This window comes from Mobula hypostoma, chromosome 8, assembly GCF_963921235.1.
Source record: "Mobula hypostoma chromosome 8, sMobHyp1.1, whole genome shotgun sequence".
Taxonomy (NCBI): domain Eukaryota; kingdom Metazoa; phylum Chordata; class Chondrichthyes; order Myliobatiformes; family Myliobatidae; genus Mobula; species Mobula hypostoma.
The window spans coordinates 131332190-131359764 of NC_086104.1; the positions used below are offsets into that span (position 1 = coordinate 131332190).

Sequence of the window (27575 nt, forward strand, 5' to 3'; positions counted from 1 at the left end):
CACAATTAACAAACAGATCATCTTGGTCAGCAAAACTGAAAATAAATGAACTTTTAAAAATAAAGCTGGAACAGGGTGACAGACATTTTCCAATTAAAAGCTCTCAAGCACACAATTATTTCACTGGTTTGTAGTCTCGACATCAATATTAGTCCAGTATTTTCATTAAAAGAAAAAGTCAAAGCAAATGATGAACCCACAAACATGGGAGATAAAAGACTGTGCTAATAACTTATACATGTGCTAAAAGTTTTAATGTCAAAGAGCATCAGAGAAGGAAGAGATTACAAGTCAGAGTTATTTCTTCCTCCATATTGAACCTTGATTTTAAAAAATGCATTACTAGGGTTTAAGGTGAGGGGGAAAGATTTAAAAAAGGATCTGAGGAGCAACTTATTCCCACATGACTGTTTGGCTAGGCGCAACTCAAACGCAGTTATAAATTCGCCAATGACATTACTGTTTGCAGAATCTCAAGATTCATACAGGATCAAGAAAGATTGGCTGGCTGACTAATATCACAACAACAATAACAACCTTGCACTCAACATCAGCAAGACCAAGGAATGGATTGTGGACTTCATTGAGGGGTGTGCAGTGGAAAGGGGAGCACCTTCAAGATCCTGGGCATCAACATCTGAATGGATTTAACCTGGGCCCAACATATTGATGCAACAATGGTGAAGGCAGACAAGCAGCTATTCTCCATTAGGAGCTTGAGAAGATTTTGTATGTCACTAATGACCAACGAATTTCGACAGAGGTACAGAGGAGAGCATTGAAACTGGCTACATCACCGCTTGGTATGGAAGCTCCAATGTAAAGGATTGAAAAAGGCTGCAGAAGGTTCGAGACTCAGCCAGCTCCATCACGGGCACAACCCCCTCCACCGTCAAGAGGATCTTCAAACAGCAGTGCCTCAAGAAGGGTGCATCCACCTTAAAGGACACTACCATCTGGCTCTCTCCTCAGTTCTACCTTAAGACCCACAGTCAACATTTTAGGGACAGCTTCTTCCCCTCTGTCATCAAATTTCTGAACAATCTACAAACACTACCTTACTATTCCTCTTTTGCACTACTTAATTTTTAATTGTAATTTACAGTATTTCCTATGACTTGTACTGTACTGCTGCTACAAAACAACAAAATTCACTACTCTTGTCAGTGATAATAAAACTGATCTGATTTTGAGCACATGGGATAGTGGGTATATGGAACAAGTTGCCAGAGGAAGTGAGAGAGGTGGGTGCAATTACAGCACTTAGACAAACACAAGGGTAGGAAAAGTTCCAGAAACAGAACCAATCAGGTTTATTGTCAAGAAGTTTGTTATTTTGTGACATAACAAAATTTTAGCAGGATAGAGCAAAACAGGCAAATGGGACTGGCTCGGCTAGACAAATTGATCAGCACAAATGAGTTGGGCTAAAGCGCCTGTTTCTGTGCTGGATAACTGACTCCAAAATATTTGGAAGGGATTGGAGGATCCATGAGAATCTAAGCCAGAGAACACAGATTTAAAGGGGAAAACACAGCCAAGTTTTTCCTTCCGGTTCAGCAAGCTGACAGATTATTTAACAAAAACAACAGGAATCCTGCAGATGCTGGAAATTCAAGCAACATACATCAAAGTTGCTGGTGAACGCAGCAGGCCAAGCAGCATCTATAGGAAGAGGTGCAGTCGATGTTTCAGGCCGAGACCCTTCGAAGGGTCTCGGCCTGAAACGTCGACTACACCTCTTCCTATAGATGCTGCTTGGCCTGCTGCGTTCACCAGCAACTTTGAAGATTATTTAACAAATTTGTTTACATAAGAATGAAATTCAAAATAGCTCATGAAAAAAAAAATTTAATTGGAGAACTGAGATTACAGGGTCAAAATGATGAGTTGGGCTGTTCAGGTAGCACTTTGGTCATTGTGGAGACCTGGAATTCTCCAATCAATGACACGGTCGAATCTGATCAAGATGGTAACCAATAGACCCTGAAGAGAAAACTTCAACCTGAAATATCAACCATTTCCTTTTCCACACATCTGCCTGACAACCCGAGTATGTTTACATGCTGTTTTTGTTACCGATAAGCTTTTTGCTTATTACAGGTATTGAGGACTTTAAATGAAGACAGAAACAATTAGCCATGATCTAACTGAATGTTGGAAAAAGCTTGTGGGGCTAAATGAATGTTCAGCTTCTCACTGATGCAAATGTATCTCCACTTAAATAACCAGCACTATCACATACCTGCTCTTTTCGCATTTTCTTTTTTGGTATAGCCTCAACCGATTTCTCAGATTCAGAGCGGCTTCTAACTGACCTTCTTTGTGGTTTCCTTTCTGAAAGACATCAAGGAGAATTTTAAATGAAGGCAAAAGAAATGTGGACATCATTACTAAAAGTTGAAAATAAACAAGTATAAAAAATTAAAAGCCTTGAATGAATTGATAAAAATCAGCTGAATTTGAGATACTTAACTGTCAACATAAAAGTTAAGCTACACTCCTTAAATTGGAACAGTTCTCCTGATTTTTTGCCGCAGTTAACTAATTGCACACTCCCCCATGCACACAACAAACTAAGGAGCTTGGGAACATAATGTTATGTTACTACACTAGCAATGCAAAACCACAACCCAGATGATCACCATAAGAGTTAGGAAACTTAATTTATATTGAGTATTAAAAAAAGTCAAGTCAAAATTAAAAGCTACCATCGGTTAAAGCGACCATAAAACAACTTCCTGTAGTAAACTGAGGGATTATACTAAGGTCCTGCAGAAAAGAAATTCTACCCTCCTTACTGTATCTTCTAACCCACTGACATTTTTAAATGCCATCACTTACATTAAAACCATTACAAAAGCGGGATGGTATGAGAACCTTGGGTCCATGCATTGGATATTAGGGTTAAACAACACTTAAACAGTTTGTCATAGATTCATTTGTCCATGACACATCTAGGATTATCTCCAACACGGTCACAATAGAAAATAACTTGCTTCTTTATAATGTCAACAATCTCCATCATTCTGCACAATACCATCACTGTACTAAATATGGGGCAACTTCAGAACAGATCTGACAACTTAAAGCTGAGCACCCCTGAGGCAGAGAGTCGTCATCAATTGCAGGCCTGCTTTGTCACAATCAACATATGCTCACTCTGCTACTGACATAAAGCCAAGAACTGGCCCAATTCAGCTGGAAGTGTATAAGAGCTTGGCACAATCATGACTTTAATTCATAATCACCCATGCTTGCTGGCCTACACTGTTCCACAATTTACAATTTTGAAATTCTTACTCTCATTTTCACTCCTACCATAGTTTGACATAGCTCTCCCCAATTTTTTTTTAATACAACTTCCTCTAGCAGTCTAACTTTCATATTACCATTCTTCTATTCTGACTTAAGCATTCCCAGTTTTAAAATCACTACTTACAGTAGCCATGGCTTCAGTTACAAAGACCCTAAAGTCCAGAATTTGTTCCCTAAATCTCTTTATTCTTTCTATTTCTTCAATATGCTCCTTCAAATCCACCTATTTGACCAAGTCTGCCCTATAATTTCATTACATGGCTAAAAGTCTAATACTATTTGAAGATCTTTTCATTGCAATAAATGTACTACATACATTTATTGGATAAAGTTGGAAAGATACTACAAAAGTAGGTTAGAGACCATGCTTTCTGCAGCAAGTAACTCACCTCCTCGCCTTTCACCATCTAAAAGATTAAGTCACAAATGTATTGCAATATTGTCAAGTGAATCTGTCCAGCTCCAAAATCTATCAAGGATCTTAACAGCATCCAATATAAACTAGCTCACTTGAATGGAAAACAACATGGTCAAGCATCATTGTTGCGTTGCAGCTGCAGTGATATTTGCAGGATTCTTCAGCAATAACTTTCAAAGCCATGAGCACTACCACATAAAAGGACAAAGGAAGCAGGCACACAGCAATGACACTTCCTGTAATTTCCCTTTGGACACAATCCCAACTTCAAAACGTTCCACCGTTCCTTGATCATGGGTAGGTTAAAACGATGGAAATGTCTCCCTAACACAGTTGCAGAAGAAAATTCACCACACACCTCGTGCTACAGGTGATTAGGGATGGGCAAACAATCCTATTCCTAGAGAAAAAAACACCCATTTCCTGTGAATGATTACAACTCATGTCCAACAAGTAAACTAAATGATCACGACATTCAGCAGAGAACAAAGCTTTTTTCCACCTCTCACTCACTGCTCATAAAAAAGCAGGAATGGGATTGGCTTGGCTCAGTTCCAAACAGTTACGCCAAGTTCTGGCTTGGATTATCATCTTGGCTTCATTTCATAATCTTCAAATTGCCTGGTTAAAACTGGAGATCAGTAATGTGACGATATACAATATGTCATGCTCTATTATTGGTTCATACAAATAACTCAAAGTACAAGCTAATTAAACCAGCAGTGTCATGGAGACTTGCTGGAGTGACTCCACGCTTCCTCCTCAACGCAAACATACAAACCCTGCATGCAAAGGCAAAGCTGTGGCCAGATGCAGCAACTACATTTTATAAGAGTATCATTTATTGGTTGGTTCTGTATTTATGGTTATGATTTTATAGTAGCTAAATATCAACTCTCCCTAGTAGGAATAAAAGCAAATACTCAGCTGGTCAAGCAGCATCTAATAAAGAGAGCCAAGTAGAGATAATTGTCTCAAGTCAGTGACCTTTCATTAGAACACAAACGTCAGGAATCAATATATTGTATATGCCAGATTATAAAATATGAAAACAGAGAGACTATAGTGAACCAAATGGTTTCTACCCTGTAATTCCCATTGTCAAAGCTCACTTTTTTTAAATTCCAGATTTATTAACTTTTAGATATATTCAATTTAAATTCCTCCCCAGCTTGTTAGTATATGAGTTATACATATGAATAGTTACTGTAGGCCTCAGGAAACAAGTCAATGATGTAATTATTACAGTACTATACCTCCCAACTACTTCCTGTGCACTGCAGGAATACTAAGCAGAAATGGTGCAAGATTTAGGAGAGGGAACAACAATGAACTTCTACCTGATGAAGCAGGGTGTGCCTCGCCACGTGTACACGAGTGCAGAGACTCCACTTCCCGTTTCTCACTCCGAAGGCTTAATGGTGTAATCAGAACTTCATCCACTTCTTTTGGTGACAGCTCTCTCTTAATACTCGCTCCCTTCTGGAAATAAAATGATTTCATTACCTACATACATCAAGACCCTCAACGAGAAGTCTTCCTTCCACAAGGCAACCCATGGAAATCAAAATATCAGACTGAGAAATAAAGAAACAATTTTTCTTTAATATCAAGATTGTGATGAAAATGCAGATTTTTAACTTGCATGTTCAGACTGGGAATATACATCATTCCTTTAATCACTCAGATCCACAAGCTTCACAACATTAATTTATTTTAAAAATAAGATCAAATAAAGAAAAATAATTTATTTTATTGATAGACATAAGAAACACTGCAAATGCTGGAAATTTGGAGCAACACACCAAAAATGCTGGAGAAACTCATCTGGTTAAGCAGCATCGATGGAGGGAAATGAATAATCAAAGTTTCAAACCAGGATCCTTCATCAGGATTATCGTGATGAAGTGTCTTGGGCCAAAACATCAACTAGTTCTTTTTGTATTTGCTGCCTTACCTGCTGAGTTCCTCCAGCAATTTTTGTAAGATACTTTATTAGTAAAGTAAATAAAACTCTATAACCAAAAATATATTTATAACTCTTCTGCATCTTGTAAGTAAAATATATGAAACTCAGCATAGCACAACCATTACAGGGGCATGGTTTTGGCCAAATTGTATTAGGAATGGCACTGACACCAAATGCTGTAAAACTTACTCAACAAATTCAAAACTCTGACATTTTTTTTACCATCTTTGAAATTTTGATTTTATGTGCTTCAGCTTTCTCAAACATTCAAATGACCTCATTCCATAACTGCCAAGTGTTTTCCTGTAGCCCTTCCATGTCACCTACTGATTTTGGTCTTCTAGGAATAGGATGGATTTGCCCATTATTTTAAACTCATCCGCTGTAATCAGCCAAATAGACAGTTGTCCTTACTCAACATGGCATAATCATCACTGAAAGTATGCCAAGAGACAACATTTGCCTTTTGGAAGAAATACCCATGTTATATGCATTCCAGAGAAATTACAAGACCTTTGTGGAAAGAAAATGCCAAATGAAATATCTCAAATGATCACTGCAGTTTTTAAACTGGAGAAATGGGAAAATCAAGCACAAATGAGATGGTTTCCTTTTTTCTAAACTTACATGGAAAACAAACCAAAATTGTGCACACATCACATCACCCTATACTATTATAATGTATACACAATACACAAAGATGCAGTAACAGATACATGATCAGCACTCCAGGACATGGTCGGTACACAGTAGAATAACGTGCCTACACATACCATCAACATTTAACATTCTGCCACCAGCATAGCCAAGCTCAGATTACAATTTGAGACAAGCATCAATGAAGAAATCTTCATCTCTTGCAAGAATTAACTCACAATAATGCTTTCAATATTGGTTGCTTGCAGCAAACATACAAAAATATTCAACATGGAGCCTTTGTAACATATGGTCCCGTCTTGTCTGTTTGATCCCAGATTCCAGATACCCTGCATGTGCTGACACACGCAGAGCATGGTTCAACATGGTACTTGATTACTTGGCCAATCACTCAAATACATACCCAGACAGGACAAACAGGGTATTTGACTCAGAAAGAGCTTCAGAGGTGAGTCAATTTCTGTCCTCCAACAAACACACAATATTCTTTCTCAGGAGGAACAGAATAGTGCGCACACAAGTATTCAGAAGAGGCATGCCTGGCTTTCTTTAATTTTTCTTCCCCCATTTCTGCTATTGGCATCAAATCCATGGAAATGAAATATACAGTTCAGGTGAGCAGACATTAAATGACAGGAATATGGTGGATTCCAGTTAATTGGGACACATCGGGACCAGTACATTTTAGCCTAATTAAGTAGCTGCCCCAATTAGAAGTTCCATAGAAAAATTAAAAAGGTATAAAAAGACAAACTGTTTAATTAAGTAACAAATTATGGCTTTAAATGAAATACAGAACAAATTAGAACACTACAAATACTATCACAGTACTATAAAACTGTATTAGTTCCTAATACTTATCGACAGAGGAATTCATCTGCATCACGTTCTTTTAACTGTAAATGAAAGACTGCAGACACCTCCTGCTGATAATGGATTGCCTTCAAACAATACTTTTGACAATTGCATCCTCCAAATCTTCATTTTCATTGTAACAATCAAGATGATTGTCGGTACCTTCGAATTCTTTGCAATTTCTAACTTGAAACAGTTTCATTTTCACTCTCAGCCATTTCTAGCATTTCTAAGCCTAAATGTTTGAAGCCACAGTGAGCAAAACAGTTCCGAATTGTCTTACTGCTTACTACTCGCTATCAATGACAAAAAAAATCATTGCTTTTGAATACAAGCACACACAAGTGACGCTATTTAAAAACTGTTAATTATAAGCACAGTGTAGTGTCTAGCGACCACAAAATATGCATGTGACTGACATTAGTTCGAAACTGCTCAGCAACAGTCTCCTGTCCCAATTAAGCAGCATAGTGTCCCAAATCAACGTAGAATCCTGGCTATTTTCTTGATTTGTGTTTGTTCTTTAAGTGTTGTCCCAAATAAGAGGCTGCCCTGATTGACCAATTAACCAGAATCCATTGTATATAGTTTGGGATGCCATATTGCTTCAAAAGTGGAACAAGTAACCGGAAGATAATTGAAAGTCAAACAAATCTAATTATTTTACCCAATTAAAAATTTGATGAAAATGAATTGCTATTGGACAGTTTAAATGCCCGACATGCAAAAATAACGATTCATCAATCATCAAGATTGCCAGTATATAAAGGACAAGGGGAAAAACAATCAAATGACATCTTCCTGATCCTTTTAAAACAATTATGCAAAAAAAATAGGCACAATTACATACTTAAATCAGTAATAAAATTAAAAAGACAATTTCCCGCTGGTGTTTCACTCCTGTATTTCAAATACCTGATCACTTTTTCTTACTGGCAACACCTCACAGTCAGGGCTGCCACTATTTCTTTTCTCAGTCTGGTTCCCCTTGAGGTTTGAAAGAGAAGGCGGCAGAGATTTTCTAGCTGCTGCTGTTCTCCAAGTCATTTTGGGGGCAGGCTCTTTGATATCTGCTTGCCTCTCATCTATATGCGGAACTGCATCATTAGTAGCAGGAGCTGCAATAACTGATTTCTGCACTGCTGTCCGATCTCGTGGAGGACTGGATAAATTTTCATGTTGTTTATTTTTCTTCGCTTCAAGATTTAATGATTTTGTTGTATCTGCTGATGTGTCAGGTTTTTGATCCACATAAATAAAGGTGTACTGTTCTATCCTGTCCTCCCGAGTTAATCTCAATGCATCCTCGACTTGAGATATGCCAACTTCCCACTGAGGGCGGATCCTTTGTGCTATGGGCTTCAGGATCTACAGGGGAAAATGAAAATACATTACATTATAATCCTCATCTTCCAACTCTTAATTTAAGAAAAACACACTCATTGGAAGTCTCAGAATTCTGCTTTTCTAAGAAAACTAGTGTGATTTAATTCAAATGTTAGTTTCTGAATTGTATCTCAATCATAATCTAATCATATTTCTGGTCCAATTGTGAAATATTGTTGGGCTAACTAAGGTAAAGCAGTTTTTAAACTGGTTCCAATAACCAATTTTTTTTAACAAGCTACAGCCAATTTCTCATGCTATTCCAAAATAAATCAACAGCTTTAGATCAGAGCATGAAAACTGGCCAAAATCTTGCATTTTAAAATGCTAGAACACAGATCTATACCTGTAACATAATATGCAAGAGCTTCACCGCACTTGCTTCCATCAAATACACTCCTAACAGAATTTTGGGTTTGAAAAAAAAGGTTGCAATCAACCAGGGGGCATTTCTTGTTAATACTGACACTATAATGGAAAAGAAAGTTTCTCATAGTAAGACAGCCAGCCACCTAATCTTGATGCACGGATAAAAGTAATCCTCAAAATTTTACAGATATATTATAAAGTATTGGACCAAATGCTGTTTTAAATTTCTTGGACTATTACCTGTGGCTGCCTACTTGTTGGTTCTGAATGCAATCAGATCCTTCATTTGTGCCACTATACACATGGGAGTTTCTGGAAGTAACTGAGAATCTGCACCCCTTCCCCTTCTGAATCTGTGCACATCTTCTAGCTCCGCCTGCCATTCCCTCCACAACTTCTTGCAAAACCCACATATTTTTATTGTTGTTTGTTTTTAAGCTGATTTAAACTGGAGGAATTTAAATTCAGTGAACTGGCAGACAAACATACATATAGTTTAGGAGCAGGAGTAGGCCACCCAGCCTTTCAAGCCTACTTCATTTTATAAGATATGATTGATTGTGACTAAACTCCATATTCCCATCTACTCATGGTAACCTTTGACTCCTTGCTTATCAAATATCTATCTACCTCTGCCTTAAAAAAAATTAAAGATTTTGCTTCCAATACCCTTGAAGAAAAAGAACTCCAAAGACTTTTGCTGAGAGAAAAAGTTTTATTTTATTTGTATTTCAGAGATACAGTGCAAGCAAAACTCATCCTGTTAACAAATATTCCATAAAGGAATATTTCTCCTATTTTTACCTCATGGATATATGGGGCTGGAAGAAGATCCTTTAATTGTCCTCTAAAATGCCTCAGCAGGTCAGATGAACAGAAAGTCACTAATCCTTGTATCTCATAAGTGAACAAAAACATCTCTTAAGAAAGCAAAAAAATAGAACTAACAGTTAAAGATATGCATGCAAGCTCTTAATTATTAAAAAAAACTGGAGCTGACATTCACAAAGTGTGTTTTCAAGCAATAATGGTCATGTTCTTCAAAGTAGCCCGTTTCTGCTCATGGGAGAGCCTTGAACAAGCAGACAAAGAAGATTAGGGGGTATGCATTAAAACCAAAGTATGAAGAAACATTGCAATGGATAGCGAATTGCTGAAATTCTTTATCCTTTACCCTGCAGGGTTTGTGGAATCGGCATTAATGGAGATAATTAAAAGAGATGGTAGACAAATTTTCAAAAGAAACCAAGGAATTAAGGTCTATGGGGAACTGGCACAAAAGCCAAGATGAGGCAGTTTATCCATTACCATACTGAGTGGTGAAACTGGCATGAGGGCCAGGAGCCGAGTGGCCTACTCCTAGCTTATGATTCCATATGTTCTTAAAATATCTCCACAACCTTGCACTACATCTTCCATTAGATACTAATGCAATAATATAATTCTTTTCAAAGCAAGAGCTTTACAAGTTTCCTAAAGGAGTTGAGGGCCAGGGAAACTGTTTATTTTCTTTGCTGTTTCATGGTTCATGGATTCCATCTCTTGTCCATTCCTAATAGGCTCTGAGCTATACAAGAAATTCAGAGTCAATCACAGTGGTGCATCCAGACCACATAACAGCCAAACCAGGAAAGGATGACATACATCTTCCTTGAAGGGTATCAGATGGCACCCAAGCAACAAGGTGGCCATGTCAAAAGCAAAAACTGAGTTCATGGATTGGACACAAATTTTCAACTAAATAACTTCAGTCAGAATTTTCCAGTGATTCAACTGAGATTCCCACACTTTATACTCAGCTCAGTTCTGACTATGCCCATCAATATAGTTAGTTTATCATAATGGATACCTTTTGCTTCTCTGCAGCACTGCTGGCTTGCCTGGCAGTATCAGCTACAAGTGCCTCATATTGTGAGCGTCCCTGGTAGGAAGCTACCCTCTTCTCATGGATCCAAGCTCTTTCCGGCACGGTCCCAAAAAATTGCACGTGGTATTCACGAGCACCTGAATCAAAAGACCAAAGATTACAATTTATAATGAGAGACCTGAAAGAAAACCAGACTCTGAACATCAAGAAACTTTAAAGTAGGTATGCAAGCTGTAAACAGAAAATAAATAAATTCCTGTACTAAAAGAATGTTTCAAGACTTGTGTGCAGATGTGACTTTCATACTAAATGTCTACATATTAAAACAATATGCTACTTCCAGGGAAGCAAATTTCCCCAATTAAAAAAATGCTATTGCTTTACAATTATGAAAATGTGAACCACAGTATTTAGCACAAAATGTGAACCACAAATTCAAAGTTCAAAGTAAATGTTATTATCAAAGTACATATATGTCTCCATATACAACTCTGAGATTCATTTTCTTGTGGGAATACACAGCAAATCTATAGAATAGAATAGAAAATAGAAAGGTATCCAGGGCACCATATCTGTGCAATGTTAACACTGGTTGCTCCATTGCTTTGTCCTTACAGTTCTGTTGAACTAATGAAGTCCTTAACTGAAAGTGGACCAGTTATTGCCATTAATTACACATGGCTGGCAGTACAACACTGAAAAGGAGTAATTCAGGACTCTATTGTATTGTGATCAGCTTTGTTTTTTTCCCTTTTTTTTCAGCATTTAAGATAAATCTGGATAAGTACATAGATGAGAGGGGTATGGAAGGCTATGCTCCAGGTATTGGTCAATGGGACTAGACAGGATAATAGTTCCGCATTGAATAGATGAGCATAAGGCCTGTTTCTCTGCTCTTGTGCTCTATCACTATCTTCAACATTTCTCCACATGACTGTGACTTGTCAGATAAGCTTTGTCAGGCCATTGAAAATACTACGAACAAACAAGCCAATAGTTAAAAAGACTGCAAACAACAGGAATTCTGCAGATGCTGGAAATTCAAGCAACACACATAAAAGTTGCTGGTGAACGCAGCAGGCCAGGCAGCATCTCTAGGAAGAGGTGCAGTCAACGTTTCAGGCCGAGACCCTTCGTCAGGACAGTCCTGACGAAGGGTCTCAGCCTGAAACGTCGACTGCATCTCTTCCTAGAGATGCTGCCTGGCCTGCTGCGTTCACCAGCAACTTTTATGTGTGTTAGTTAAAAAGACTGGCTTGTGCCGAGCTAAATCGATTTTCCCTGTCTCCAGAGGGAATGGCTTTGCGGTGAGAAATCCTAATAAGGAAGTCAGTGGATACAGTTTGAACCACAGAGCCATACTCCAGTTTGATAACTCTAACTCCAATAACCTTGCACTTTCATGTGCACAATCCTTCAGTCATCAGGTTTTCAGGAAAAGTGAGTTAACCTGTTGCAATCAAGAGTGAATAAACTGCTAAAACAATAACAAGGAAAAAATCGGTAACATCATGCAAAATCTAATTCCATTTGTGCAGATTTTTTGCTGTTTTCACATAGGAAAACAGGATAGGTTGAATTATTATTCACTTCCTGGTCACACTCCCAGGGAAATATACCAACTTTAGCAAAGGCAGATGAATGAATTATTAACATAAAATATACTTCATGCTCAAGTAAATTGAAACCACTAAATCTCAATTGAATACATGATCCAAATTATGTTCTGAATTTTCTTAAATAAATGATCTAATTATAAATCCCACAGGGAACAGTTTAACCACTATAAAAGGTATGTTTTAAAAACACAAGTGTCAAGTTGCAAATGTAAAGTTACTTGAAACAGAACGATCACCCATGGGAATAGTTTGCAAATGCTCAGGGAAAAAAACAAACTTGTGGATAGAAGAATATTAGTGTTGATTGGGGCAAGGGCACAACATCTAATCTTGTATCATAGGTTATGACGATCTATCGCACTATCTTTACCAACCTGTTGATAGACCTTTCCTATTAGCCCTGGTGTCACTGCTCCCCCTAAGATGCACAGGGGAATGGTCGCGCAGTAACTGAAATGCTCCCATGCACATGGCCTTTGTTACCACGCAGCTGGTACTTTCTTTTATATAATGTTATTATAAAGTGCTGCACAGTTTTCAAGCCACGTAAAAACTTCCTGCTCAGAGCAATGGTTGATTCGTGCAGCTATAAAAAAAATTACACGGAATGTTGTCTAGTGTCCTGTTCTTTTCCAGTCTTCCTGTAAATTTCCCATTCAAGGATAAGTGCAGTTCCCTTTTCAAAGATGCTGCTGATTTTGTCTCCATTTCTCATGTAATCTGGGACCACAATTTGCCTTTTCGTTTTTATAAATTTTCACTTGTTTGAGTCATATGGGGTTGAATAAGTCCCATCATCAAAATGACACAGAGCTAATCAAATCATATACTGTATGTATGTTGATATAAAAGCTATACTGTACTTCGCAGCATTTCCAATAACATACAATTTAGAATTAGGGACTATAACAAACTTACCTGATATTTGGGAGTTTTGAAGTTCAAAGTATATTTATACAACCTTGTCTCCTTACAGGCAGCCACAAAGAAACCCAGTGAAACCCATTTAAAAACTGTCAAACACCCAATGTGCAGAAGAAAAACAAATCATTCAAACAATAAAAGCAAGCAAATAACATTCAGAACTGAAGTTCATGGAAGTGAGTCCACAGCCACGAAGTCAGTCATCATTAAGCCTACTCATGAGCCCATTAGTTGCAGGCCACAGCCTCAATTCAGTGCAGAGATTAGAGTAAACTTTGCTGAGTCGTGAGCTGAATCAGCTCATCCTTCACCACGGCCCCAACACTCTGACCTTTTCAATCTGGCCTGACACTTAAAATTAGCCAAAGTTCATGTCATTCCTCACTCTCAGAGCTGGGCCCTGCCACCTTGATACGCTTTTGGGCCCACAACCCGCTGCCATGATTCTGCACGACACTGAAATCGATCAAACCTCGGGTCTTTCCTCATTCTCGTGCCAGAGCCTGGTCCCCACTGCCTCGAATGACCTCCGTTCTGCCACATCAAATCACCACATCGTAAGTCCACTTTAACAATGGCTCATTCCTCATTCTCAGGCCCCAGAACCTCAATTCAGCCTATACACGTCACACTACATCCGTCCTGCACCTTCCAGACTTCAGCTCACACCATAAAAATGCCAGGTTGTACAGGCAGTTCAAAAGCTTAACTCTGAAAGGGAAGTGACAGTCTACTGATTGCAGTAATCATATCAGAGAAAGAGTGTGATTAATGCAGTAACTTATTTGTTTTGTTTGCTTCCAACAAGCCGGTGTCTTCACAAGTGCCATCTTAAACTGGAAAGTTCTTTTGGTAAAGTTTCTTTTGAAAAGCACAAAGCTAAGGATTTTCTGCACATTTTACCAGTCAATACTTGATTAGAATGATTGACACAATCTTTTGGTGATCAGTGATCAACATAGTTAATGGAAAGTGGCTTGAATTTACCGTTGGCTTCTATATTTTAGGAAAATTCAGAATACTATTTTAGCCAAAGAACAAGGTTGTACCTTGCAAAAGATATTGTCCAGAGACAAAGTCAATGCAAGATTTCAGTAGATTCTCCATAACATGTCAAAAAGCAATGGGCCGAATGGCCAAATTCTGCTCCAATATTTTACGGTCCAAGTGAAATGCATTTCCATATTGTTTCTGATGAATACAGAAAACACTGGAGTCATTTAAGAACCAAATAGAACTTCCAGTGAGGAAAGAGAATCTGCAGACTCCTCCAGGGTGAAGCAAATGTCTGCCTCCCTCTGAGATCTCAAAGATGTGTGGGAACTTATGTTCCTGTTTGCATTTATTGCTGCACTGCCAATGTAACTTATGACATAGTGACCACAATAATTTACAGCAAACCTTATGTTTCACAATAACAGTTATAAAAGGCTAAAAACAAGGCTAAGCATTGGACATCATGTAAACTGAGAGCATTTCATTCCAACAAAAGCAATAGTTGGTAATTTCCAGAGAAATTCCCCAACAAGCTTCTTGCTGAATTAGTCACACACCAAAAGCTGAAATATTCCATCAATAGCTGGCTAATTCAAAGGAAGAGTTTTGCTTCAAGGGAAACCTCATAACGCCAATTATTCTTGTTACCTCTTGTGTTGATCTTGGTATGAACCTGCAGTAATGGGTCACAGGACACCATACAAGGCCACCAGGGATAAGTGCCAACCTTAGTCCACACCAAGTCTCCAACCTGGTAAAACGTTGAAACTACCGACTGATTTCCAGAGTCTGGTAACTGATGGGCCTGAAACAGAAAAGATAACAAGTTTAACAAACAGGATGTTATCATATCAGATTATTTTGGCACAATCATAAGGCAAGAAGCTAATATACTTTGCTTTCAAAGGCTTTGCACGGCCAGAAATTAGGAAGCAAAGAGCAGAGCAAAAGAAAAAACCACAAGACACAGGAGCAGAATCAGGCCATTCAGCCCACTCCGCCATTTCATCATGGTTGATCCATTTTCCCTCGACTCCATTCTCCTGCCGTCTCCGTATAATCTTTCACACTCGGACTAATCAAGAACCTATCAACCTCTGCCTTAAATACATTCAATGACCCGGCCTCCATGGCTGCCTGTGACAACAAATCCCACAGATTCACCATCTCTGGCTAAAGAAATTCCTCACCTCCATTCTAAATGGATATCCCTCAAGGCTGTGCCTCTGGTTCCAGACTCCCCCACTATAGGAAATATCCTCTCCACATCCACTCTATTTAGGCCTTTCAACATTGAATTGAATTGACTTTATTTCTTACATCCTCCACATACATGAGCAAAACTCTTTACGTTACATCTCTGTCTAAATCTGCAATGTGCAATTTATAGTAATTTGTAATAAATAGAATGCACAACAGGACAGTCAATAAAGCATAGAAATACAATTGTATTAGCGTAAATTAATCAGTCTGATGGCCTGGTGGAAGAAGCTGTCCCGGAGCCCGTTGGTCCTGGCTATTATGCTGCGGTACCGTTTCTGAGATGGTAGCAGCTGGAACAGTTTATGGTTGGGGTGACTCGGATCCCCAATGATCCTTCGGGCCCTTTTTACTCACCCATCTCTGCAAATGTCCTGAATAGTGGGACGCTCATATCTACAAATGTGCTGGACTGTCCATGCCACTCTCTGCAGAGTCCTGCAATTAAGGAAAATACAGTTCCCATACCAGGCAGTGATGTAGCCAGTCAGGATGCCTCAATTATGCTCCTGTAGAAAGTCCTTAGGATTTGGGGATACGTGCCAAACTTTTTCAACTGTTCAAGGTGAAAGAGGCACTGTTGTGCTTTTGTCACCACACAGCCAGAATGTACAGACCACATGAGATCCTTGGTGATGTGTATCTCAAGGAACTTAAACTGTTCACCCTCTCAACCCCAGATCCATTAATGTCTACAGGGGCAAGCTTGTCTCATTCCTCATGTAGTCTACAACCAGCTCCTTTGTTTTTGTGACATCGAGGGAGAGGCTGTTTTCCTGACATGACTGTATCAGAGTGATGACTTCTCTGTAGGCTGTCTCATTATCGTCTGAGATAAGGCCAATCAATGTAGTGTCGTCAGCAAACTTACTTAGTAGATGGAGCTGCTGGTGGCGACACAGTCATGGGTAAACAGAAGAGAAAAGGAGGGGGCTTAGGACACAGCCCTGAGGGGCAGCTGTGTTGAGGGACAGAGGGGAGGTAGGTTTCAATGAGATCTTGCTTCATTCTTCTAACTTTAACAACAAAGGTCTAGATTCAAATGCTTCTCGTACAATAATCATTTAATTCCCAGAATCATTCTCGTGAACTTCCTCTGAACCCTCTCCAATGTCAGCACATTCTTTCCAGATAAGGGGCCCAAAACTGTTCTCAATGCACCAAAAGAAGCCTCACCAGTGCCTTATAGAAGACTTAGCATTACATCCTTGCTTTTATATTCTAGTCCTCTCAAAATTAATGCTAACATTGCATTTGTCTTCCTCACCACCGACTAAACTTGAAAGTTAACCTTTGGGACTTTCAAGTCCTTTGACAGCTCGGATTTTCAAATTTTCTCCCCGTTTAGCAACAGTCTATGTTTATATTCCTTCTACCAAAATGCATGACCATACATTTTTCCACACTGCGTTCCATCTGCCACATGGTTGCCCATTCTCCCGAGCTGTCCAAGTTCTTCTGCAACCTCCCTGCTTCATCAACACTACCTGCCCCTCCACCTTTCTTCATATTGTGTGCAAACTTGGCCACAAAGCCATCAATTCCACCAATCAAATCACTGACATATAATGTAAAGGAAGAGGTCCCAACACAGACCCCTGCAGAACACCACTAGTCACCTGCAGCTAACCAGAAAAGTCTCCCTTTATTCCCACGTTTTGCCTCCTGCCAATCAACCAATCCATGCCTGTAACATCATGGGTTCTTATCTTGTTAAGCAGCCCAACGTGGGACAACTTGTCAAAGGTCTTCTAAAACCCAAGAAAAACAACATCCGATTCTCCTTTGTCTATCCCGCTTGTTATTTCTTCATAGAATTCCAAAAGATTTAAGAGTCAAGATTTCTCTTAAGGAAACCATGCTCTTTTTGGCCTATTTTATTATGTGCCTCCAAGTACTCCGAAACCACATCCTTAACAATCAATCCAACATCTTTCCAGTCACTGAGGTCAGGCTAACTGACCCAAGATTTCCTTTCTTCTGCCTCCCTCCCTTTCTGAATAGTGGAGTGACAACTGCAATTTTTCAGTCCTCCAGAATCATCCCCGAATATAGTGATTCTTGAAAGATCATTACTAATGCCTAGACAAACTCTTCAGCTACCTCTTTCAGAACCCTGGGGTGTTGTCCATCTAGTACAGGTGATTTATCATCCTTCAGTCCCTTCAGCTTCCCAAGCACCTTCTCGCTAGTAATAGCGACTGCACTCATTTCTGCCCCGACACTCTCAAACTTCCAGCATACTGCTAGTGTTTTGTACTGTAAAGACTGATACAAAATACTTATTCAATTTGTCCGCTACTTCCTTGTGCCCCATTACTACCTCTCCAATGTCATTTTCCAGGAGCCCTATATATATTCTTACCTCTCTTTCACTCTTTATGTATCTGAAAAAAACATTTTGAATCCTCTTTGATATTACTGGCTAGCTTATCTTCATATTCATCTTTGCCCTCCTTTTGGCTTTTCAGTTGGCTTCTGTTGGTTTTTAAAAGCTTCCCAATCCTCTAACCTCCAACTAGATTTTGCTATTATATGCCCTCTCTTTTGCTTTTAAGTTAGCTCTGACTTACCTCATCAGCCACGTTTGTGTTGTCCTACCCTGACAATACTACTTCTATGAGATGGAAATATCCTGTGCGTTCTGAATTGCTCCCAAAAACTCCAGCCATTGCTGTCGTCATTGCTGCTGTGCCCCTGTCCAATCAAACAGTTTCTCTCTCACGCCTCTGCAATTCCCTTTACTCTACTATAATACTGAAATACCCGACTTTAGATTCTCCATCTCAAATTGCAGGGTGAACTGTGTCATATTACAATCACTGTCTCCTAAATGTTCCTTTACCTTAAGCTCCCTAATCAAAACAGGTTCATTACAAAACACCCAATCCAGAATAGCCTTTCCCCTAGTGGGCTCAACCACAAGCTGTTTTAAAAAGCTATCTTGTAGCATTCTACAAATTACATCTCTTAATTTCTCACATCTATCTACATATTAAAATCCCTCATGACATTGCACTTTTTACATGCCTTTTCTGTTTCCTGGTTGTAATTTGTAGCCCACATCTTGGATACGGTTTGGAGGATTGTATATTATTCCCATCAGGGTCTTTTTACCCTTTCAGTTTCTTAACTTTACCCACAAGGATCCTACATGTTCCTATCAAGGTCAATTCTTTTTGAGGACTTGATTTCATTTTTTTTTTAAATCAACAGAGCCATGCCAACCCCTTTGCCTGCCCTTTGATACAATGTGTTTCCTTAGATGTTATGCTCCCAACTATACAACTTCTCTCAGCCATGACTCAGATACCCACAACGTCATACCCGCGAATTTCTAACTGTGCTGCAAGATCTATCTTATTCTGTATACTGCATGCATTCAAATACAACACCTTCAGTCCTGTATTCATCATCCTTTTCCATTTTACCATGTTATACTGTACTCATCCTACTGACTGCAATGTTGCCTATTATTTGCCCATCCTTCTTGACAGTCTCACTACACCTGCTTGTATACCAACTGCACCAACCTCAGCCCTATTACACCGATTCCCAACCCTCGGCCAAATTAAGTTAAACCCTCCCCAAAAGCTCGAGCAAACCTGCCCATAAGGCTATTAGTTCCCCTTGGGTACAGGTGTAACCCAGGCCTTTTGTACAGGTCATACCTTTCCTAGAAGAGATTCCAGTGATCCAGAATCTGAAGCCCTGCCCCAGCCACACATTCTTCTGCCAAATCATCCTATTCTTACCCTCACTGATGTGCAGCACAGGCAGCAATCCAGAGATTACTATCCAGGAAGTCCTGCTTTTCAGCTTTCTACCTAACCCCCTAAATTCTCTCTTCAGGACATCTTCCCTTTTCCTACCTACGTCATTGTTGCCAATATATACCAAGATTTCTGGCTGCTCATCCTCCCCCTTTAGAATGCTGTGGACCTGATACAAGACATCCCTGACTCTGGCACCTGGGAGGCAACATGCCATCAGCGAGTCTGTTATGTCCACAGAATCTCATGTCTGCTCCTCTAACAATGGAATCCCTATCACTACTGCAGTCCTCTTCTTCCTACCACAGAGATCCGATCGCTGTGGCTCCCCCGGTAGGTCATCCTCCTCAACAGTATCCAAAGCAATACACTTATTATTGAAGGGAAATGACAATCTTCAAAAGATCTTTTGAAAACTTTGCAAAGACCATACACAAGTTTCCAGAGATAGTACATAGAGAAAGAAAACCAAACAATGAAGCTTCACCTTTAGTAGTAACTCATGACCTTTTCTGTACCGTGGCTGGAAGCACACGTGACTCAAAGAAACAGAAATCACATAATTATACAGCATAGAAGCACAACTCATCCTTGCCGAACAAGATGCCTTACTGAGAAAGTCCAATGACCATCTACACCTTTCCATTAAGCTATCCACACAACATTTAAATGCTGTAATGTTTCCACCTCTGTCACTTCTGGCAGTTCAGCCACCACCGATCGTATGGAAAAACTTGCCCCCCAGGTTTTGGCTTTCCCTTCTCACCTTAAACTTTTGGTTTTAGACGACCTCACTTAGGATAAAGACTGACACCATCCACCTTCTCTATGCCCTTCATGATTTTATAAACCTCGCTGTGATCATCACTTTAGTTCTTTCACTGCAAGTAAAACAGTGCCAGCCTATCATTCATCTCCTTATAATTCAAGCCTTCCATTCCCAGCAACACCCATGTGAATCTTTTCTTTATCTTCTCTAGCTTAACCACATCCTTCCTAAAGCGTGTCAACTAGAACTCGACACAATACCCCAGGTGTAGTATTACTAGCATCTTAACGCTGTATCATTATGTCTCAACTTTTGTACTTAATGTCCAATCCATTAAGACAAGTGTCTGATGCATCATCTTAGAACCTTGTTTACCTGTGTCACCACTTCCACTACATTCAATTCTGGAGTCACCTGCTAATTTACTAATCCTACCACCTAAATTCTCATCCAAATCATTAATTATATACATGACAAACAACCGAGGACACAGCACCAGTGCCTGCGCCACAACACTGGTCTCATGCTTTCAATCAAGAAAAACAACTCTTTACCAGCCCCCCCGACTTCTTCCACCAAGGTAATTTTGTTTCCAATTGTCGAGCTCACCCAGATTCCCATATAATCTCACCTTCCGAACAAATCTACTATGCAGGACCTTGACAAAAGTCTTGTTAAGTGCTGACATTAAAAAAAATATTAAAAGAGTTCAACTGATTCTGCACATAGTGTGAGCAAGACCAAGGAATTGGTCATGGACTTCAGAAAAGGAAAGTTGGAAGAACACACACCAGTTGCCATTGAGAGCTCAGTGGTGGAAAGGGTGGGCAGCATCTCAGAGGAGCTAACCTGAGCTAAATACACTGATGCAATCATGAAGGTGGCACACCAATGTCTATACTTCACCAAGAGTTTGTGGAGATTTGGTACGCCAGCAAAGACTCTTACAAATTTCTACAGGCATATGGCGAGAGTATTCTGACTGCCTGCTTCATAGCTTAGTATGAGGGACCAATACACAGGACTATAAGGAGGTCACAGAGGGTTGTAGACATGGCTAGTTCTATCATAAGCATTAGGGTGAGGGTTACCATCAAGATAATTTTCGAGGAGGCAGCACCTCAAGAGGGAAGCGTTCACCATTAAAGACCCTCATCATTCAGGACATGTCCTCTTCATGTTACTACCATCAGGAAGGCAGAGGAGCCTGAAGACATGCTTAATGTTTTAAAAACAGCGTCTTCCCCTCTGCTATCAGATTTCTTAACAATCCATTATCTTATTTTTCAGCTTTTGCTATTTATTTTGTAAGTTATTGTGATTTTTATGTCTTGCAGCTGCAAAACAACAAATTTGTCGAGAGATAATAAATCTGATTCTGATCTACCATAATGAAGTGCTACAAGAGTTTGGTTATGGTTAGGATCAACTCCTGCCCTGGACAGGCTGCAATTCACCTACCATCACAAAAGGTTTATGTTGGGCACAATCTCACTGGCTCCCCATTCTACTTTGGAACAGCTATAAAACAACAATACACACCAGGCTGCTCTTTATTGATTACAGCTCAGCATTCAATACCATCATCTCCTCAGTATTAATCACCAAGCTTCCAAACCTGGGCCTCTGTACCTCCGTAATCAACTGAATCCTTGACTTACTCATCGGGAGATCACAGTCAGTACTGATCAGTAGTAACATTACCTCCTCACTGATAATCAACACAGGGGCACTTGAAGGATGCGTGCCAAGCCACTGCTCTACCCTGTCTCCACTCACAATTCTGTGGTTAAGCACAGCTCAAATGCCATTTATAGATTGACAGACAACATCACTGTTCTTAGTAAAATCTCAGATGATAATGAGAAGGCATTAAAAGGAGTGGGCTGGTTAAGTGGTTTCACAACGATCACCACCTCACACTTAACATCAGCAAGATCGAGAAATTGACTGTGGATTTCAGGAAGGAGAAGTTAGGAGACCACACACCAGGCATCATTGAGAGGTCGGTAGTGGAAAGGGTGAGCAGCTTTAAGTTCCTAGTGTCAACATCTCTGAGGATCAGCCCTGAGCCCCAACATATTGATGCAATCATGAACAAGGCATACCAACGGCTCTACTTTGTTCGGAGTTTGAGGAGGTTTGATATGTCAAAGACTCTTGTAAATTTCTATAGATATACAGTGGAGAGCATTCTGACAGGTTATATCACAGCCTGGTATGGAGGCTCCAACGCAAAGGATTGTGGACTCAGTCATCACAGTTACAACTCTCCCCATGATCAACAGGATCTTCAAAATGCAGTGTCGGAAGAAGGTGGCATCCACCATTAAGGTCCTCACATGCCCTCTTCTCAATACTACCATCAGGGAGGAACCTGTAGACCCACACTCAACAATTCAGGAACAGCTCCTTCCTCTCCATCATCAGATTTCTGAATGGTCTCTGAACTTATGAACACTACTTAATTATTCCCTTTTTTGCCCCATTTATTTTGTAATTTAATTGTACGTCTTTGTACTATGCTGCTGCCACAAAACAAATTTCAATTCATATAAGAGTGGTAACAAACCTGAATCTGATTCTGTTTCCAAGTCCATGCCCTACCATTAACAGATTCTGTCAACTCAGGCTATGTCTACACTACGCCGGATAATTTTGAAAACACCAGTTTTGAGTAAAAATGATTGGCGTCCACTCTAAGCGTTTTTCAAAATATCTCTGTCCACATTAGATGGATATTTGGGCGAATCTCCTCCTACTGGGCATGCGCAGGACACACAGAAAACAAGCGAAGAGGAAACGGTATACTTGGTGCGCGTTTGTCCGGTTACAGAGTAGAAAAACTTGAAAGGAATTGCTCTTGGCTCTCGCGCAGGAGGACTTAAAACTAAAAAAAACAAATACTGGAGCGTATGGAGGCAACTGACAGAGAGTTCACGGACAGTATGACCCGGCGGACGACGAACATTGAAAAACTGACTAACTCTGTTGCATTAATAAAGCACCTTGTTAAATGTATAAATCATGTATGCATCAGTGTTATCTTGTGTTTCCATACAATCATACATTAGGCTGTGACATCTATTGTCAGAGAAGTACTTGCATAAACAGGTAAACCACCTTGGTTCTTGGTTCTTGATCCTCCAAAATATTCCGCATGGAATTTAAACTGGAGGTGGCGGAGGGTGTTTTCTGTCCTTACCTTCATACAAGCAAGGACAGAAAACAGGGCAAAGTGAGTATACTTATTTATTCAGTAGGCTATGGGTCAAAGTATTTGGTGAGTGCATTTCTAACTCTTCTGGCTTCAGTCTCGTTGCCATCTGTTCTGAAATTGTTAGGTTCTGCGAAGCGCAGAATCAAATATCGCTGTGATGATTGTACACTCTAGTATCAATTGTTTGGTGACAATAAAGTAAGAATAATAATAAGAAGAAAACAATGAAATGCCGCACTGTTGCCATCTGTTGCGGCATGTCATGACAGCGGTTTTAAAAAGCTCCGGTTACCCCGTACACACCGCAACGGATATTAGGCGTTTTCAGATTTATTCACTCTGGAGACCGTTTCTGAAAATCTCCGTTTTCGGGGGATGAAAACGCCATTTTAGTGTGGACAGGGGGTCAAAACGAAGAGAAAAAGCTTCCTTTTCAAAATTATCCGGCGCAGTGTGGCTGTAGCCTCAGATTCCAAAACCCCAGCTTCATGTGCATACAGTTGCTACTCCAGTTAATACTTCATTAAGGTCCTGCATGTTATTTTGATGAATGCAAAACTGAAGCAGTGGGTTCAGAAACTATATTAGTGAAAGATGGTGGTGAGAGAAGAGTAAAGGTGAGGTGGGAGAAGTGAAAATAAAACAAGGGTAGATATAATTAGAGGGGACTATAGTACTGTCATTTCTGGCACTGTATTTGTGAATTATAATAAAACTGGTCTCTGGGATCAAACTTGGTTTCTTTCTGAAATGAAAAACTCTACGAATAGCAAATTCCTACTTTTGCTGGCAGTGGGAATCTCCTAGGCTGTGAAATAGACAATGCATTTCCTTTTTGAGGAAGGGGTCAATGGTAAAAAGAAGAACGTCCCAAGCATAAACTTCTCAAATAAACTCTTCTCAGGTCCCAGCTAGGTACAACTATCGACTTTAACCAAGGATGAAGCTGGTAGAGTTTGTCAACGAAATGTCAGTTAAAATCGATACCTGTACCTGGTCGGAAGCTCGAGAAGAGTTTATTTGTCACAGACACTGGGAAAGCACTAGATTCTTTTTCATAAACTTCTCAGTTCAGTTGTAAAATTCATACAAGACTCCATGAATGCCTATCGGCATCCAAGGCACATTAAAGAAACTTGCTTGCTCAACACCACCTTCTGCCAAGAGTTTTGCATATAAGCAGAGTTTAGACCTGAGACTAAACATGAAAATACCACACAGGAATCAAAAAATTTGGTAAGCTGGGAGGTGTACCCAAACAGTGTACAGGTTATAAGATTACAGATAGAATTACCCAGGTTAACACAAGCAGTGCATTTTAATTGTTCTCCCCCCAGCTACTGCCTTTCTTAAAAAAGATACTGAAACACATTGAAACTGGTTGATTTGCTCTGTAGCAAGTATGTTATACTTTAACACAGTTTCTTTCCACACCAGACCTTTTCAACCCACATCTCTCATTTCCACTCAGCCTATGTGCCACCACAAAGCATCTCAAAAAGCTGGGTTACAACATCAGCTTCCAAAACACCAAAGGATGTGTGGCATTACCTTATATGGCTTAGCTTAGTGCCAAGAAATGCGACACATTAGCTCTTTACTCCAAGTATGAATGCTGGCATTACTTAGCAGAAATTTACAAAATAATTGACCAAAATATTTAAAATGTGTTTTTCTGTGTATTACTAAGAATCAACAGGAAGTATCCCAGAAAAAAAGGATTTGTGGAATGAGAAGCAATGATCACAGTCTGAAGACTGAACAATCCAATAAGCAAAATGATAGGCAAATGAATGATGTGATGTATCAAAGATTGCAATTCATGCTACAACCCAAGACAAACTTGATCAAGAGAACCAATTGAAAAGCAGTGCAGGCACATTTCTAACCAGCCAGGTCACAAAATAAATGTCCAAATATAACCAGCATAACAAACATTCAGTAAATAGTTTACATCACTGCAAGATATAAAGTCAGCATTATTAACCGTTTTTCAGTTTTTATAATGGGAGTTTAGCAAGAAAAGATAGACTTGCACTGCTGAAGTATCTTTCAAAAATATATCTCACAAATTCTCCCAAAGGGCTTTACAGCCAATCTAGAGGCCGTTGTAATGCAAAAAAAGACAAATCTATTTCTGCACAGCAAACTCCCACACTGATCTTGATTCTGGTGTCAGATGAAAAATAAATATTGGCTCAACACCAGGAAGAGTAACTGTGCTCTCAATCTCAAATTTATCTCAACTGTGTATACTTATAATTTTAATTTAAAAATAAAAAAACGCAGGTCAACTGGTCAGGACTGTTTCTTCCTCCATGGAAATCAGGAGGGCTAAAAGAAGACACGAGGTTGCCTTGGCAGTCAAAGTGAAGGATAATCCAAAGAGCTTTTACAAGTATATTAAGAGCAAAAGGATTGTAAGGGATAAAATTGGTCCTCTTGAAGATCAGAGTGGTCGGCTTTGTGCGGAACCAAAGGAAATGGGGGAGATCTTAAATAGGTTTTTTGCGTCTGTATTTACTAAGGAAGCTGGCATGAAATCTATGGAATTGAGGGAATCAAGTAGTGAGACCATGGAAACTGTACAGATTGAAAAGGAGGAGGTGCTTGCTGTCTTGAGGAAAATTAAAGTGGATAAATCCCCGGGACCTGACAGAGTGTTCCCTCGGACCTTGAAGGAGACTAGTGTTGAAATTGCAGGGGCCCTGGCAGAAATATTTAAAATGTCGCTGTCTACGGGTGAAGTGCCGGAGGATTGGAAAGTGGCTCATGTTGTTCCGGTGTTTAAAAAAGGATCGAAAAGTAATCCGGGAAATTATAGGCCGGTGAGTTTAACGTCAGTAGTAGGTAAGTTATTGGAGGGAGTACTAAGAGACAGAATCTACAAGCATTTGGATAGACAGGGGCTTATTAGGGAGAGTCAACATGGCTTTGTGCGTGGTAGGTCATGTTTGACCAATCTGTTGGAGGTTTTCGAGGAGGTTACCAGGAAAGTGGATGAAGGGAAGGCAGTGGATATTGTCTACATGGACTTCAGTAAGGCCTTTGACAAGGTCCCGCATGGGAGGTTAGTTAGGAAAATTCAGTCGCTAGGTATACATGGAGAGGTGGTAAATTGGATTAGACATTGGCTCGATGGAAGAAGCCAGAGAGTGGTGGTAGAGAATTGCTTCTCTGAGTGGAAGCCTGTGAATAGTGGTGTGCCACAGGGATCAGTGCTGGGTCCATTGTTATTTGTCATCTATATCAATGATCTGGATGATAATGTGGTAAATTGGATCAGCAAGTTTGCTGATGATACAAAGATTGGAGGTGTAGTAGACAGTGAGGAAGGTTTTCAGAGCCTGCAGAGGGACTTGGACCAGCTGGAAAAATGGGCTGAAAAATGGCAGATGGAGTTTAATACTGACAAGTGTGAGGTATTGCACGTTGGAAGGACAAACCAACGTAGAACATACAGGGTTAATGGTAAGGCACTGAGGAGTGCAGTGGAACAGAGGGATCTGGGAATACAGATACAAAATTCCCTAAAAGTGTCGTCACAGGTAGATAGGGTCGTAAAGAGAGCTTTTGGTACATTGGCCTTTATTAATCGAAGTATTGAGTATAAGAGCTGGAAAGTTATGATGAGGTTGTATAAGGCATTGGTGAGGCCGAATCTGGAGTATTGTATTCAGTTTTGGTCACCAAATTACAGGAAGGATATAAATAAGGTTGAAAGAGTGCAGAGAAGGTTTACAAGGATGTTGCCGGGACTTGAGAAACTCAGTTACAGAGAAAGGTTGAATAGGTTAGGACTTTATTCCCTGGAGCGTAGAAGAATGAGGGGAGATTTGATAGAGGTATATAAAATTATGATGGGTATAGATAGAGTGAATGCAAGCAGGCTTTTTCCACTGAGGCAAGGGGAGAAAAAAAACCAGAGGACATGGGTTAAGGATGAGGGGGGAAAAGTTTAAAGGGAACATTAGGGGGGGCTTCTTCACACAGAGAGTGGTGGGAGTACGGAATGAGCTGCCAGACGAGGTGGTAAATGCGGGTTCTTTTTTAACATTTAAGAATAAATTGGACAGATACATGGATGGGAGGTGTATGGAGGGATATGGTCCGTGTGCAGGTCAATGGGACTAGGCAAAAAATGGTTCGGCACAGCCAAGAAGGGCCAAAGGGCC

General features: G+C 39.8%; 1 protein-coding gene across 5 annotated transcripts in view; it reads right to left on the minus strand.

Moving 5' to 3' along the window:
* Positions 1-27575, minus strand: part of nsd3 (nuclear receptor binding SET domain protein 3) — a 98748-nt gene that overhangs the window by 46466 nt on the left and 24707 nt on the right. For 4 of the 5 annotated variants that reach the window (XM_063056893.1, XM_063056897.1, XM_063056892.1 and 1 more), the window contains exons 3-7: positions 15027-15183; positions 10822-10976; positions 8133-8585; positions 5077-5218; positions 2246-2337 (exon numbers count right to left, since the gene is read on the minus strand). In XM_063056893.1, coding sequence (XP_062912963.1) covers positions 2246-2337; positions 5077-5218; positions 8133-8585; positions 10822-10976; positions 15027-15183 — 999 coding nt within the window. The remainder of the gene's footprint in view (positions 1-2245; positions 2338-5076; positions 5219-8132; positions 8586-10821; positions 10977-15026; positions 15184-27575) is intronic. The other variant, XM_063056895.1, reaches the window with a different exon arrangement.